The sequence below is a fragment of the Rattus rattus genome, chromosome 11 (assembly GCF_011064425.1).
Source record: "Rattus rattus isolate New Zealand chromosome 11, Rrattus_CSIRO_v1, whole genome shotgun sequence".
Classification (NCBI taxonomy): Eukaryota; Metazoa; Chordata; class Mammalia; order Rodentia; family Muridae; genus Rattus; species Rattus rattus.
Genome location: NC_046164.1, coordinates 73,611,055 through 73,624,457, shown reverse-complemented (window position 1 = coordinate 73,624,457; position 13,403 = coordinate 73,611,055). Strand labels below are relative to the sequence as shown.

The 13,403-nt window shown below is 47.0% G+C and overlaps 1 protein-coding gene across 1 annotated transcript in view; it reads right to left on the bottom strand.

Annotated features, from left to right (window-relative positions):
• The window catches only part of Ascc2 (activating signal cointegrator 1 complex subunit 2), a 44,983-nt gene extending 31,835 nt beyond the window's left edge, over positions 1 to 13,148 (bottom strand). Inside the window, exons 1-5 of the mRNA XM_032916108.1 lie at positions 13,051 to 13,148; positions 9,796 to 9,893; positions 3,985 to 4,143; positions 3,452 to 3,622; positions 697 to 826 (exon numbers count right to left, since the gene is read on the bottom strand). Of these exons, the coding sequence (XP_032771999.1) occupies positions 697 to 826; positions 3,452 to 3,622; positions 3,985 to 4,143; positions 9,796 to 9,876 (541 nt within the window). The 5' untranslated portion in view covers positions 9,877 to 9,893; positions 13,051 to 13,148. The remainder of the gene's footprint in view (positions 1 to 696; positions 827 to 3,451; positions 3,623 to 3,984; positions 4,144 to 9,795; positions 9,894 to 13,050) is intronic.
• Positions 13,149 to 13,403: the final 255 nt, after the last annotated feature.

The following is a 13,403-nucleotide window of genomic DNA, read 5'->3' as shown; positions in this document are numbered from 1 at the left end:
AAATGGGGACAATGACAGCACTGACCCCAGCAGCCCCTGTGCACATCCAGTGGAGATAACAAATAGGATGTGCGAGTCATGATAAGAACCAGGCCACATTCCAATGAAGCCCTGCAATCTGCAACCTGACTTACACTGCCAAAGCAATTTCCCATTCCTGCCACTGACTGACACCTGTCCTAACACTAACACATCCAGATATTTTGTTCTTTTGGTCCCTGTTGCCCAGCATGGCATAGACTCACTAGGTAAGCCAAGCTGGCCTCAAACTCACAACCCTCTTACCTCAACCTCCTGAGTGCTGAGATGATAGGTAGGCCCCATCCTGCAAGACTCACAGATTCTTGAGGCACTGCCTGCCACACTGTTTTGGTTTTGACTCCCCAGTCATTTATCTCAGAGTTGGCACATCTTTGTGTATATTATATATGTATGCATGTATTACGTGTGTGTGTATGCATGTATTACTTCTGTGTGTGTATGCATGTATTACATCTGTGTGTGTATGTATTACATCTGTGTGTGTGTGTGTGTGTGTGTGTGTGTGTGTGTGTGTGTGTACTACATCTGTGAAGTAGTTTCCCACCACCACCTGCCCCTAATACTCTTGTGCTAGCATCTATAGACCAGCATCTATGGCCTCTGGTTTGGCCTGTGGGGCCACCCCGGGACACCCAGGCCCTCCACTCGACTTACCTATCATTTTCTGGAGCAGTGGTGAGTTGCCTTTCCCAAAGAGCACACAGAGGTCCAGGATCTTCGGGATGTCAAAGAGGAAGTTATTGTAGAGGATTTCTCCAAATGCGGATGGAGAAATGAAGTGGTCCTAAGGGCAGAATGCGGAGAAAGGGCAGAGGCTGAGTGTGCAGTCCTGCAACAGCAAACACCTGCATGCTCATCAGCTGGGCACAGGCTAATCCCCGGCAGCACGTCCATACTGGATAGATGCCTGAGCTTTATGAAAAGACCCAAAATTATAGTGGTTCTGCATTTCCAAGTAAATAGAAACACACTAGGAAAGAGTCAGCTGGGGCCTGCTTTTCAGTATTTATAGGTAAATCAGCAGTGTCTGAGATTATATAAAAACACTTCAATAAAAAAGGAAAACTTGGGCTGGAGAGATGGCTCCATGGTTAAGAGCACTGACTACTCTTCCAGAGGTCCTGAGTTCAAATCCCAGCAACCACATGGTGGTTCACAACCATCTGTAATGAGATCTGATGTCTTCTTCTGGTGTGTCTGAAATCAGCTACAATGTACTCATATATATTAAATAAATAAATATTAAAAAAAAAAAAAACCTCAGACTCAACAAGAGTGAAAAAACCTTGGTAAGTACAAGGGGACATGGGAATCATTGTTCTATATACATGAAACTTTCTCAAGTATATGTATATATTTGAAATTTAATTATAATGAAAATGTAGTTTAAAAATCCATTAAACTGTAAAACTCAGTACTCAGAGGGGCTGGAAGGATGGCTCAGCAGACAGCGCTTCCTGCTTTTGCAGAGGCCCCATCTTCACTTTTCAGCATCCACGTGGTAGTTCACAAGCACCTGCAACTCCAGTCCTAAGAGATCTGCGCCTGAGGGACATCGCCAGTTCTAAGAGATTTGACATCCGAGGGCTCATACATATGCATGAGAGAGTGTGTGCGTGTGTGTGCATGTGTGTGTGTGCATGTGTACACACACACACACATGAGTTGGAGGTCAGTCTAGCCTACACTGGACTGGGAGATCCTGTCTCTATAAGGAACAAATAAAACAAGATCCCCTTTCACTGTGGTGTCAGGGACCAGACCCTGGGCCTTGTGCATGCTAGGCAAATGCTGTACATAAACTACGTCTCAACCCTAAGATCCAGTCTTTAAAATTCTCTGTTCCCCGCCACAAAAAAACTTCTCTGAAGAAGGGATCAGAGAGTGGCTCAGTATAGTTAGGAGTTCTTGCTGCTCTTACAGAGGACAGAAATTTGGTTCTCAGCATCCACATTGGGCAGCTCACAACTGCCTGTAACTCCAGCTCCAAGGATCAAACATCCTCTTTAGGCCTCCGTGAATATTGGCACACATAAGCATGTACACATACAGTCATATGGATACGTTAGTAAAAACTGAACTAATCTTACAAATAGGCACCTGCACATACCAACACAGATACACACAATTATAAATAATTATAGATATTATTAACAATTTTTTTTGAGACTGAGTCTCACTAAGTCGACCAGGCTGGTCTTGAACTTACAGAAATCCACCTGCCTCTACTTCCTGAGTTACTGGGATTAAAGGCATGTGTCATTATGCCTCACAAAACAAATCTTTAAAAAAAAATGTTAGCTCTCACGGAGGAACATGAAATTAGCATTAAAATCTTAACAGTAGTGACTTTGAAGGCTGAGGAGATGGCTCAGTGTGTGAAGGTACTTGCTGATAAGTCTGCTGACCTGAGTTCAATCCCCAGGACCTACAGGGTAGAAATAAGGCCAATCTCACAAGTTGTCATACATGTGTTGTAGCACACACATGCATACACACTCAAAGGACAAGAGGTCCATGAAGGAACATGTACATTAACAGCAGTGATATGAGCTGACAAGGTGGCTCAGTAGGCAAGGGCACTCGCAGGCAAGTCTGCCGACCTGAGTTCCATCTCCAGGACTTACACGGCAGAGAACCACCTCCTGCAAGCTGTCTTCTGACATATGTGTACACACATAAAGAAATACAATTTTTAAAAATGGCAGTGACTTTAGGCCGGGGGATTTCTGTGAGTAGCACTCCTTATCTTTCTACTATTTCTGTAACAATGGGTATTTAAGAGCAGCACTAATGATCTCTTTTTAGTACTGGAGATGAATCTTCCTTCATGTTGTGCTCTATCTCGGCCAAGCTCCTAGGTCAATGATGACATTTTTAAGTGCACATACGAGGAGCTAGAGAGGTGATTTAGTGGTTAGGACTGAGTTCCCCGCACCTCTTTGGTTTGCTCATGACTACCTACAACTACAGCTCCTGGAGATCTGACTCCCTCTTCTGGCTTCTATGACATATGTATGACACACATGCATATGCGTATATGGAGACATATATGCATATATAAATTAATTGATAAAACGATGTTTTTAAGGTACACAATATTTGAGTTCTTCCAAAAGTCGGAATCAGTGTCCTAACTCATGCGTCACATGAGTAAAGTCACAGTCACATGTCAACTGCAACAAGGAGCCTGGAGTTCCCGCTGATGAAAACACTGGGTGTACTGTGGACAGGCTAGTGGACAGAGGACAAGGGAAGTAAGTGACACAGATTTTTCCCCAAAAGGCAGGGATAAAGAGGGGAGACAAAGAGGACACCTGAACCTCCAGAGCCTTCTTTCCCAGGGGTAGAGTCTGGCACAGAGGTGTTGGGTGTCAAGCGGACACTGGTCACAGGACCGCAGGCTTACTTTGGATTCCTTGTGAGTGGACATTCGAAGGAAGGTGAGGAAAACACTTCGGTGCAGGTGCTTCTGCATGTCAGCAACCTCAGGGGTTGGGGCCACCCACTCATCGAACTTTCGGGGCACATAGTGCAGGTAGGAGTCCAGGCACTTCTGCAGGCTCTCATCAAAGATGACCTAAGCCAGGTGAGAGAGGAGAACAGGACTGACTCCTGAGGCTCAAAGGCTTGTGGGTAGACTACACAGTACTTATGGCCTGTCAGCCCTGAGTCACTGCAAACACCCCAGACCCAAGGGACCCAGGATGTATGAATGAGCCCAGGGGTAAATCTAAGTTTCTTGAAATGACCCGGGACGGACAGGGGGTAAACATCAGGAAAGCTGCAGTGTGAGACAGCAATCCAAACCACAATTTGCTGTTAGGGATCCAAGGAAAGTAGACAAAAAAGCAATTAATTCCCAAGGAAGAGAAAAACAACAGCAACCAACCAAGGATATGCATGTGCTCTGCCTTAGTGTGACTTTTGATAGAATGTTACCTGGCACCAGAATTTATCGTGAGGCAAGGCCAGGAGCCAGTCGAGGTCATTGGCTACGAAGTTGGCGCGCTCCAGGTACTCCTCCACCAGGGCAGGAATGTTGTCTTTAGGGGGCGGTTTGTACAACACAAAATACCGGTCTGCCTTCTGCTCAGGGTGCTACGGATCCAAAAGCCACGTGTTAACACGGCAGAGGTTAGTCAGCGAGAGGAGGGCCCGTTTGCCAACCCACAGCGATGACGACAGTACCTGGCTGTTCCACCAGAGACCCTCCAGGAGCTTGTAAGTATAAAGAACCCAGTGTATCTAACAAAGGAGCCATGGTTGTACCCAGGGAATACAAGGTGGTTGTTAAAAAAACATGTTTTTAGAGCATTTTAGTGATGAGGGGACAGGTTAAGGGGAGAGAAAGAAAATAATCAAAATTCTAATATAACCAGGTTTGTACATTTTTTAAAAAGTCAACGTATTCATATACTGGTACAGATTTCTAAAAAGAAGGGAACAATTCCCAAAACTTATACTGGTTATCTTGGGGCTAGGGAATTACAGCTTCATTATATTTTTCTGTATTTTCTTTTGAGACAAAGGCTCACTCTGTACACCAGGCTGGCATCAAGATCTGCCTGCCTCTGCCTCCCGAATGCTGGGACTAAAGGCATGAGCCACATTGTTTGACCTTATTTTCCCATATTTGAACAATGACCACGTACTTTTGAGATTAATACTTAATTATCCAAGTAACACATAAGCATCTTTTCAAACACTACGTGGACTAACGGTATAGCTCAGTGGCAGTGCTCGGTGTTGAGAGGCCCTGGTTCAATCCTCAGCATGGTGGGGAGAGTGGAAGGGGAGAGCGGAAGAAAAGGAGAGCAAGAGGGGAGGGGAAGCAGAGTCTTCTCGACCTCCCAGGAAGCCACTGAGCACGTGCTGTCCTAGAGACCTTTCTAGGTATTTACATTAGAATATAGTCATATATATGCATACCACATACTTGTGGGCTGGAGAGATGGCTCAGTGGCTTACAACACTGACTGCTCTCCCAGAGGTCCTGAGTTCAATTCCCAGCAACCACATGGTGGCTCACAACCATCTGTGATGAGATCTGATGCCCTCTTCTGGTGTGTCTGAGGACAGCTACAGTGTACTCATATATAGAATAAAAAGTTTTAAAAATACTTGTTTAAGCCTGTTTTTCCATTCTGATACAAACAGCATCATATTCTATATATCATTATTTTCTTTTTTATAACCAGAAAAAAAAACTATCCAATTTTTAAGATTCTAATCAAGTGGCTGCAGCTCTCGGCTTAGAGTCACAAGTTCTCTCTCCCAGCCCTAACCACGCCATGAACAAACCCCACTTTGTTCACCATGATGAAGAGATGGGCTCGGTTTTCACCCCAGTCTACATGGGAGTAGCTTTCTCAGGGAGAAGTTGTAATAAGAGGAGGGCCAGGCACTGCCTCAGCTGTTATCAACCACAGCCTTCCCTATCAGAGCCGACTCTAGAACAATCGAGACCGACGGATGGACGGATCAGTCTTCTTAAGGACCTTGTGGGCCTTTGCAGGAGTATGCAGGTTCCAGAGGACTCAGTGCGGTCATTTAGCAAGTGGCTCTGCGGACCCTCTCCCATTTAAATCCCATTATACAAAGAGCTCGTCTCCTTGCCTTCCAAGCTTCCTTCCTTCCTCTGACCTGGTGACTCTCTTAGGGTCCCTAGTGCCGGGATTGGGAGCATAGGAATAAAAGCATCTGTGGTGCGGGTCTCAGCTTAGAGGCTCAAGTTCTCTCCAGGTCACAAGGCTTATGTTCCACTGGGGAACCACTGAGCCACCAAGGGAGCCCTAAACCGATGAAGTGACAACTCAGGCCTAAAGGGTCACAGAAGCACAGGAGAGAATTAACAGCCTGTGGAAAAGGGATACCTCTCAGGCAAGGCAGTACCTAAATTGAGCCTAGCAGGAGAAAAAGGATTTTTGGATGAAAAAAAAATGAGCTTGCTTGTCCTCCCTCCCTCCCTTTCCTTCTTTCTTCTTCCCCCCCTCCCTCCCTCCCCCTCACACATTCTGACTGTATAGCCCTGGCTGACCTAGAACTTGCTATGTAGACTAGGCTGGCCTCAGATTTAATAGAGATCTGCCTGTCCCTGGGACCAAAGGCGGTGCTTCACTGATGGGAGAAGTCACCCCACCACACTCAAGGCGGGGTTTCTCTGTGTAGCCCTGGCTGTCCTGGTACTCACTCTGCAGAGACAGGCTGGCCTGGAACTCATAGAGATCCACGTGGCTCTGCCTCTCAAGTGCTAGGACTGAAGGTGTGAGCAGCACTGCCCAGCTGAAGGAGTCGTTGTCATAGAGGCATAAAAACAGACATCTACGGTGCAGATGGAACTGGGCACGGAGACACGGGTGGAAAGGGTGGCAGAATGATGGCCACAAACCCACCTAGGACCTGCCCTACACCAGCCCTGGAGCAGGCAGGCCAAACTCCCCATTGCTTTTTCTCATCCAGGATTAGCTGAAAGGGAGACAGCCTATCTGGCAGAGGAGAAAACAGACTCAGTAGGGCCCAGAACTCTCCTAAAGGCCTTGAGGTTAAGCAGGCAGCTGAGGCAGAATTAAAGCAAAACTGACAGTGCAGACCACCTATGAGCTACAGCACACGCCTGCACTGCCCTACCTCACTGCTCTTCCCCTGACCTCACGGTCCCATAGAGACCTCTCTAATCCCTCTTAGGCTGGCCGAAGGGCTTCCCTCGGCTCTCCCAGCACCTGCACCGTCTTCACATGACTATGGCTCTGGCCGAACTGCGTCAGTCACTCTTGGATCAGTTGCTGTAGGTTGGGCTCAGTGAGGGAGGAAGGAATGGCTCATAGAAGGATACAGGGGGAGGGAAGGTGAAAACGTTCACTCTTGATCACAGGCCATGGCTTCATTAGTAGATTACCAATGTTGAAAACAATCAAATTGTTGACTTTAACTATGTGGTTTACTGTCTTTCAGTGAGACTTCAACAGTGCTTGGCATTGAGAGGACTCTCCACACGCTCATTAGCTGGACAAAAGTATGAATGGCCTGCCAGACCCTGCCTCTTGGGACTTTAAATGGCAAGTGTTGTAAAAGGGACTCTATGAGTAGCCACAGATGGTTTCAGAGTAGGAGTAGCAGGCTGCAATGGTGTCTCTCCCACCTGGCTTAGGGCCTACCTGCTCTGGCAAACTAGGAAAATACTGCCCATCAAGCCTTTATGGATCTTGATAGGAACCATTTTCTTAGTGTCCTTCAAGGAATGGCAGAAGGGTCCGACACTACTTCTGACAGGTTTTGCAGAGCATGTCCTTGAAATAGTAACCACTTAATGAACACTGATAAGCTCTACAGAGGCACTGCTCCTTGGGCAGGGACCTTTTTGTCCCAAACAGATTCAAAACACAAAATCCTACACATATCTCAGGACAATGGTTCAGGAGCTTCCTATAGCCTATAGGTTAATGTTCCTCAGTGTGACTAACAAGACCTGTCTCCAACCAGGCCAGTGTCTTTCAGCCGACCCCTCCTTCCGCCCTAGCTCCTAGACAATGCCACAGTGGCTGCTTGTTATCATCAGCACAACTGCAAGCTACTGAGTACTGAGTACTGAGTACTGAGTACTGCTCTGCTCAGGCACAGTCGTAACCCAGAGATGTTTCACTTAATCCCCACCATGCCTGGCCCACTATTATCCTTTTTGGCTCCTGAGGTCTAGTGGTTAAACAACTTACCAAATAGGTACAAAGCCTGTGTTCATCAGTTCTGCCACAACCAGTGCCACCCCACCAACCAGTGTCACCCCACCAACCAGGATCTGTTCTTGACCAAAGACTCAGACTCGCTCAAGCATGCCTGAGTTTTCTAACCAGGGCCTTGTTGTCCTGCTCTGTCTGGATAGAGCTAATGCACCTTTCACAACCCAGGGCAGGACCTCTCTCCTCCTGGGAGCCATCCTTAGCTACCTGCCCTCCTACCGGCCCAAGATCTTCCTTCTATGCACTCCAAACTCTGATCTGAACCAGCTCTGCATGTGTGTCAGAACCTGGCCTTCCTCCTCTCCTACTGTCATCAGACTGCTGGAAGCTACTGGTGGCAGGCTGTAGATCCCACACACAGGACTGGATATTTTCTCTCTGAAGCTCTAGCATCAGGCCCAAGGTTTAACTGTGGTTTCTGACTTAAAAGAGAGCTCATTGTGCTTGTCACTAAGAAGACAGTCGTGAAGGAAAGGGACCAGACCTCTGTTCTCCGAGTCCCACAACTAACAATCCAGGAGTTCATTCAGCACATGGGGAAGGACTGAGGTTTAAAACCAGGCTTAACCATTCATGTCCCCACCTGCACTATCCAACAGAACATTCTGTGACAGTGGAACTGCTTCATCTGCCTGAACAACACAGTAGGCACTCATCACATGAGGATAATTCACTTAGTTCACACGTCAAGTACTAGACACTACAATCGTTACATGTAGCGCATGTTACCTATTGGATGGCTACTGAATTGAGTAGTACAGTTCAGCTTTTCTGACAAACATCCTCAATATGTAAAATTATGAATAGGAAGCAAGCAGCTTTATAGAAGAAAGGCTGAGTACAGGGCATTCTGGGACTGGACTGGCTGACACACCTCCTAGCTCTCCTGGTTTCCTGGCTTGTGCCCCTGAAGTCTGAAAAACAGTGACAATCAAACATCCACTGGCAGGGCTATGATGCAGCTTAAATAAGATAACCTGGGGAGATGGGCATGAAGTCCCACCCGGAGCTGTGGAACTATTGGAGATGGACAGCTGACTGAAGGGAAAGGGTCACTTTTCTCTAAGGGGACAGTCGCTGGTTGGCTGGCCACCTTTCAAGTAAGGCCACACATCCAAGAGCATATGGGCAGCAACAACTGGACTCCATGGGCTTAAAAAAAGGATACAAGGCTGGGTGGGTAGGTGGGAAGGGGAGGTTGATCTATACAAAATTCTCAAAGAACTGACTTAAAATGGGGGGGGGGAGAACAATTAATCTGGGTGAACTGTTCAGAATAGGTTGACACACATGGGGCACTACGTATGTTAAGTTCTATATTTAGAGATTGAATAGGAAATAATAAAAGCTAACCAAAATGCAGGAAATAAATAAAATACTTAGGTCCCATTTCCCACAACTTTACTCAAGCCTCTACAAACTACTTCTTCCCACCTTGTGCAAGTAAGCTCATATTCTTGGGAAATCTACAAGTGGGTGCAAGGACTCACATCCCCACTTCTGTGCCTTTCTTTAGCAGCCTGGCACCTCTCCATCACTCTAATCTCTCTCTGGTGCTGGGAACTGGCAGGTTCACAGCCTCCTTAGTTTTCAGTCTCACAGGCCCTGTCAGAGGCTCTGTATGTCTCACTTCTTGTACCAGAGTAAAGAGATCAGCCCACCCTCAGAAGCCAGTGATCCTACAGAAGTCTGGGGAACAGCTTAGATCTAAACACACACACACACACACACACACACACACACACACACACACCCCTACAAGAAACCTTAAGTCCCCGACAAGGGAAATCACTAAACTAGGATGTGGAACCATTTCCAGCCCAACCTAGCTAAGTCAGAATCACCTTCAGAATGATTGAAAATAAATACTGGGGAGTGTGTTTGGAAGGGCCTAGTAGTGTCTCAACTACTGATCAGTGCTACAGCCCTGATCTTAGAAAAGGAAGGAGTTTCTTTTTTGCTTTGAAATCACAAGGCTGACCCTGCCGGGCTGAACAGCATCAAGGCATTGGCTCACCAGTGCTGCTGAAGTCCTCAGCTTGCCTGTCTTCGGGTCTTTGTGGGTGATCTGGAGTTGGTCCAGGGGCAGAGCTGGCATTGTGCTGCGTGACCCTCCTGAAAGGAATATGATTGGGAAGAAGAGAACAGATACACAGATTCCTAGGGGTAGGGCCTACTCTAGGAGTGATCCCAGCACCAGCATCAATTCCTGGCCACGGTGGGCTCCTAATGTGGGCTTTCAAGACCTTGTATGAATTTGCTATCCTAAAATGATAATTTTTGCCTAGAACTGTTCTCAGTTCTGAAGGAAAATACCTTCCAGACAACTCCTGCCCACTATAAGAAAGAAGCCCTGCTAGGCATGGTGGCACACACCTTTACTCCCAGCACAACTGGGGTGGAGGCAGGTGGATCTCTGTGAGTTTGAGGCCAGCCTGATCTACAGAGCAAGTCTAGGACGGCCAGGGCTACATAGAGAAACCCTGTCTCAAAAAACAAAGAGTCCTGGCTAAAAGAACCTAGATAGTGTTTCGTTTTCTGTTTTTAAAGTGCTGAAACCCAGGGCCTCAAACCCTGTGGGCACTGACAACACTGCCCACAGTTCTCTTTCTCGCTATCTTCCCTACAACCAGTACCAGTCTAGCAGATGCAGCCTCACCAAATGCTTGATGAATAACTGTGAGGAGAAATGTTCTTTGTTGCAATGAGGACAGAACTCACCACAAATGCTAGGCTAGTTCTACCTCTGAGCTACATTCCTCAGAACAAGAACACTCTCCTCATAACTCTCACTAGATCTTGGGTCTTTTAAGAGCTGGAACAATTGACTTTCCCTCATATGTAGACTGTAGGCATGACAAACTAACAGAAGGAAGAGAAAATCCTTAGAAACCTGCCAACGTAGGATCCCTTCCACAGAGGGGCCAAACTGGTTTCAAAGCCAGGAGTTGGTCAGCTGGGTACAGCTCAGTGATAGAATTTGTGCTCATCACATGCAAGTCCCTGGGTTCAATCTTGAATGAATGAATGAATGAATGAATGAATGAATAGGAAAGGTAGTCACAGCGTGGACTGGGAGACAGCTGCTCAGGCTGTATAAGCATGAGACTCTGAGTTCAATTTCCAAAAGCACATTAAAAGGCAGGATGTGATGATATAGGCTTTGAATCTCAGCATTGGGAAAGCAGAAGGCAAAAGCTTCCTTGGCCAGTCAGGATAGTCCACTGGGCAAGCTCCAAGCCATTGAGAGACCCTGTCTCAAAAGAATGAAGAAAAGCGGATGACTTCTGAGGGACAGCTCCTCACATATGCATTTCTACCCACATATACGTGAACATGGGCTACAAAACCAAACTAGCAGAGCAGCTCTTCTGTGTTCCCATCCTGTGATCTTCTTCTTTTTTCATAACGCCACTTGGCCTCATCCACAGGAAGGACATGTGTATTGGGTGGAACATGCAATGACCGTCAATTAATTCTTTCAAAAGGCATGCCAGCAAAAGAGCATATGACACGCAACGTGCAAGCATCAAGGCAGAGGAAATCGCTGTCCTCACAGGCAAGCTGAGGACATAATCAGCTCTCTCTTACCCGGGGCCCCACGTGTCAGATGTCTGGCCCCGCCGTGGTGACAACACATACTGACAAGACAGCAGCAGCATGCTTGTTAGCTACCCAGTGCTCTTCTAAGTGCTTTTCTTGCCTTTAACACAATTTAGCTTTTAAAATATCTAGGAAACAAGGTCTTGTGATTATAAGCTGGCTCTTAACTCCAGCAATCTCCCGCCTCAGTCTCCAAAGTGCTGGTATACACTACTATATGCAACATCACACCCACTCTCTTTTTTCCTCTCATATATATTAATTATTAATTAATATATATAATTAATTAATTTCCGTACATCATAGACAGGGTCTCACGTAGCCTAAGCTATTTTTGAACCAATTCTTCTGACTCAACCCCGAGTGCTGGGATTACGAGTATGTGTCACCGCACTTGACTCTAGATGCTTCAGACCCAATGCAGCAGGCAACGAAGTCCGGAAAATACCCATGGACAAAAGTCCTCATCTGATGGTGCCATTCACAAAGCTTAACCTTCATGAGGATGAAGATACGAACCAATCGCCATACAAACAATAGCCAATAATAACCAGTGCCACGATGTTTGCTGCACGCACGCAAAGCCCGTGAAGCATTTAACAAAGACGCACAGAAGTTACAGAAGGGAGGCATCAAAGAGGATTTAGATTTTCACTTAACATATGGGTAAAAAATAAAGCAAAGACTAGACTCTGAGTTGTAAAAGGACCAGGACAGGTGTGTGTCACTATACTTCCTCCTATGTTGGGCAAGGCAGCAGAGGCCAATAGTTAAGATAAGTGTTTGTGGGGGCAGAGAGATGGCTCAGTGGTTAAAAGGGCTGGCTGCTCCAGAGGACCTGAGTTCAAATCCTGACCATTACATGAAATCCGATTTCCTTTTCTGTTGTACACGAAAACTGAGCACTCATATACATAAAACAAACAAATAATAAATAAATCTTTAAAAAGAGATAAGTGGGGGTTGGGGATTTAGCTCAGTGGTAGAGCGCTTGCCTAGCAAGCGCAAGGCCCTGGGTTCGGTCCCCAGCTCCGAAAAAAAAAAAAAAAAAAAAGAGAGAAAAAAGAGATAAGTGTTTTCAGGTGGAGGGTCGTGATATGATCAACAACTGTATATGCCAGAGAGCATCTGGCGGCTCAGTTTCTCTGACTGTCGTCCATCACTTTGCTGGTTTCGGTTCAATATCACTCTACTTAGAAACCTCAGTTCTTCTCCCTTGAAGTAGTCTCTCTCCTTGTTACTCACTGTCACATCTTTAACTGCTTTATGCATGTATTTGTTAACTGTCTCCTTCCTCTAGACTGTAAGCTCGACGAGAGAAAGAGCCTTGTCTATCCTGCTGTTTGTACCCTCGGCGCCTAGGTCTACCAGGCACATGGACAGTCGGTCAACAAATACGTGCTGAGCGAATGAATGAACACGGAGGAAACTGACGCTTGGGAGAATGTGGTGGGGACCGGGATTCGTCCCAGGTCACTCTAGGACCAAGCCTTAAAATGAACCGGAACTCCAGACTCTCTGGTTCTCCTGATGAGGGTGACTCACAGCTCCTGGGGCAGTGTAAGCCTGGCTCCGCCGCGAAGCCCGTGGACTGAAGGGTGCCGAGGCGCCCGAAGCACTGTCCTGGCTCCTCCGGGGGACCACCGGTGGGGCCCGGGCACGTACTTACCTCCCCGGCTCCACACCCGTGATGTTCAGTCGCAATTCACCGCGACAGCTTCCACAGATCCAGCACTTCCGGGGTCAAACTGCGATTCCGTAGGCGCAGAAAGGAAGCCCCGCCCTGCTCTGCCTGGCCCCGCCCCTGGCGACAACTGTGCAGGAGCGGAATGCCTTGGGAGGGCCACGCCCCCACAATGACGACCCCGCCCCCTAGAGGTACTGGGATGTGACCCTGACCCCTTCTGTCTTACTGGCAGCCCTTCTGGGTTAAGGCAATCCAGTTTAGGAAGCTCTCAGAAGTCCAGGCTTCCATTTCCTCAGTTGTCATTTTTCAAACTCAATCCAGAGAAGTTTTAACGC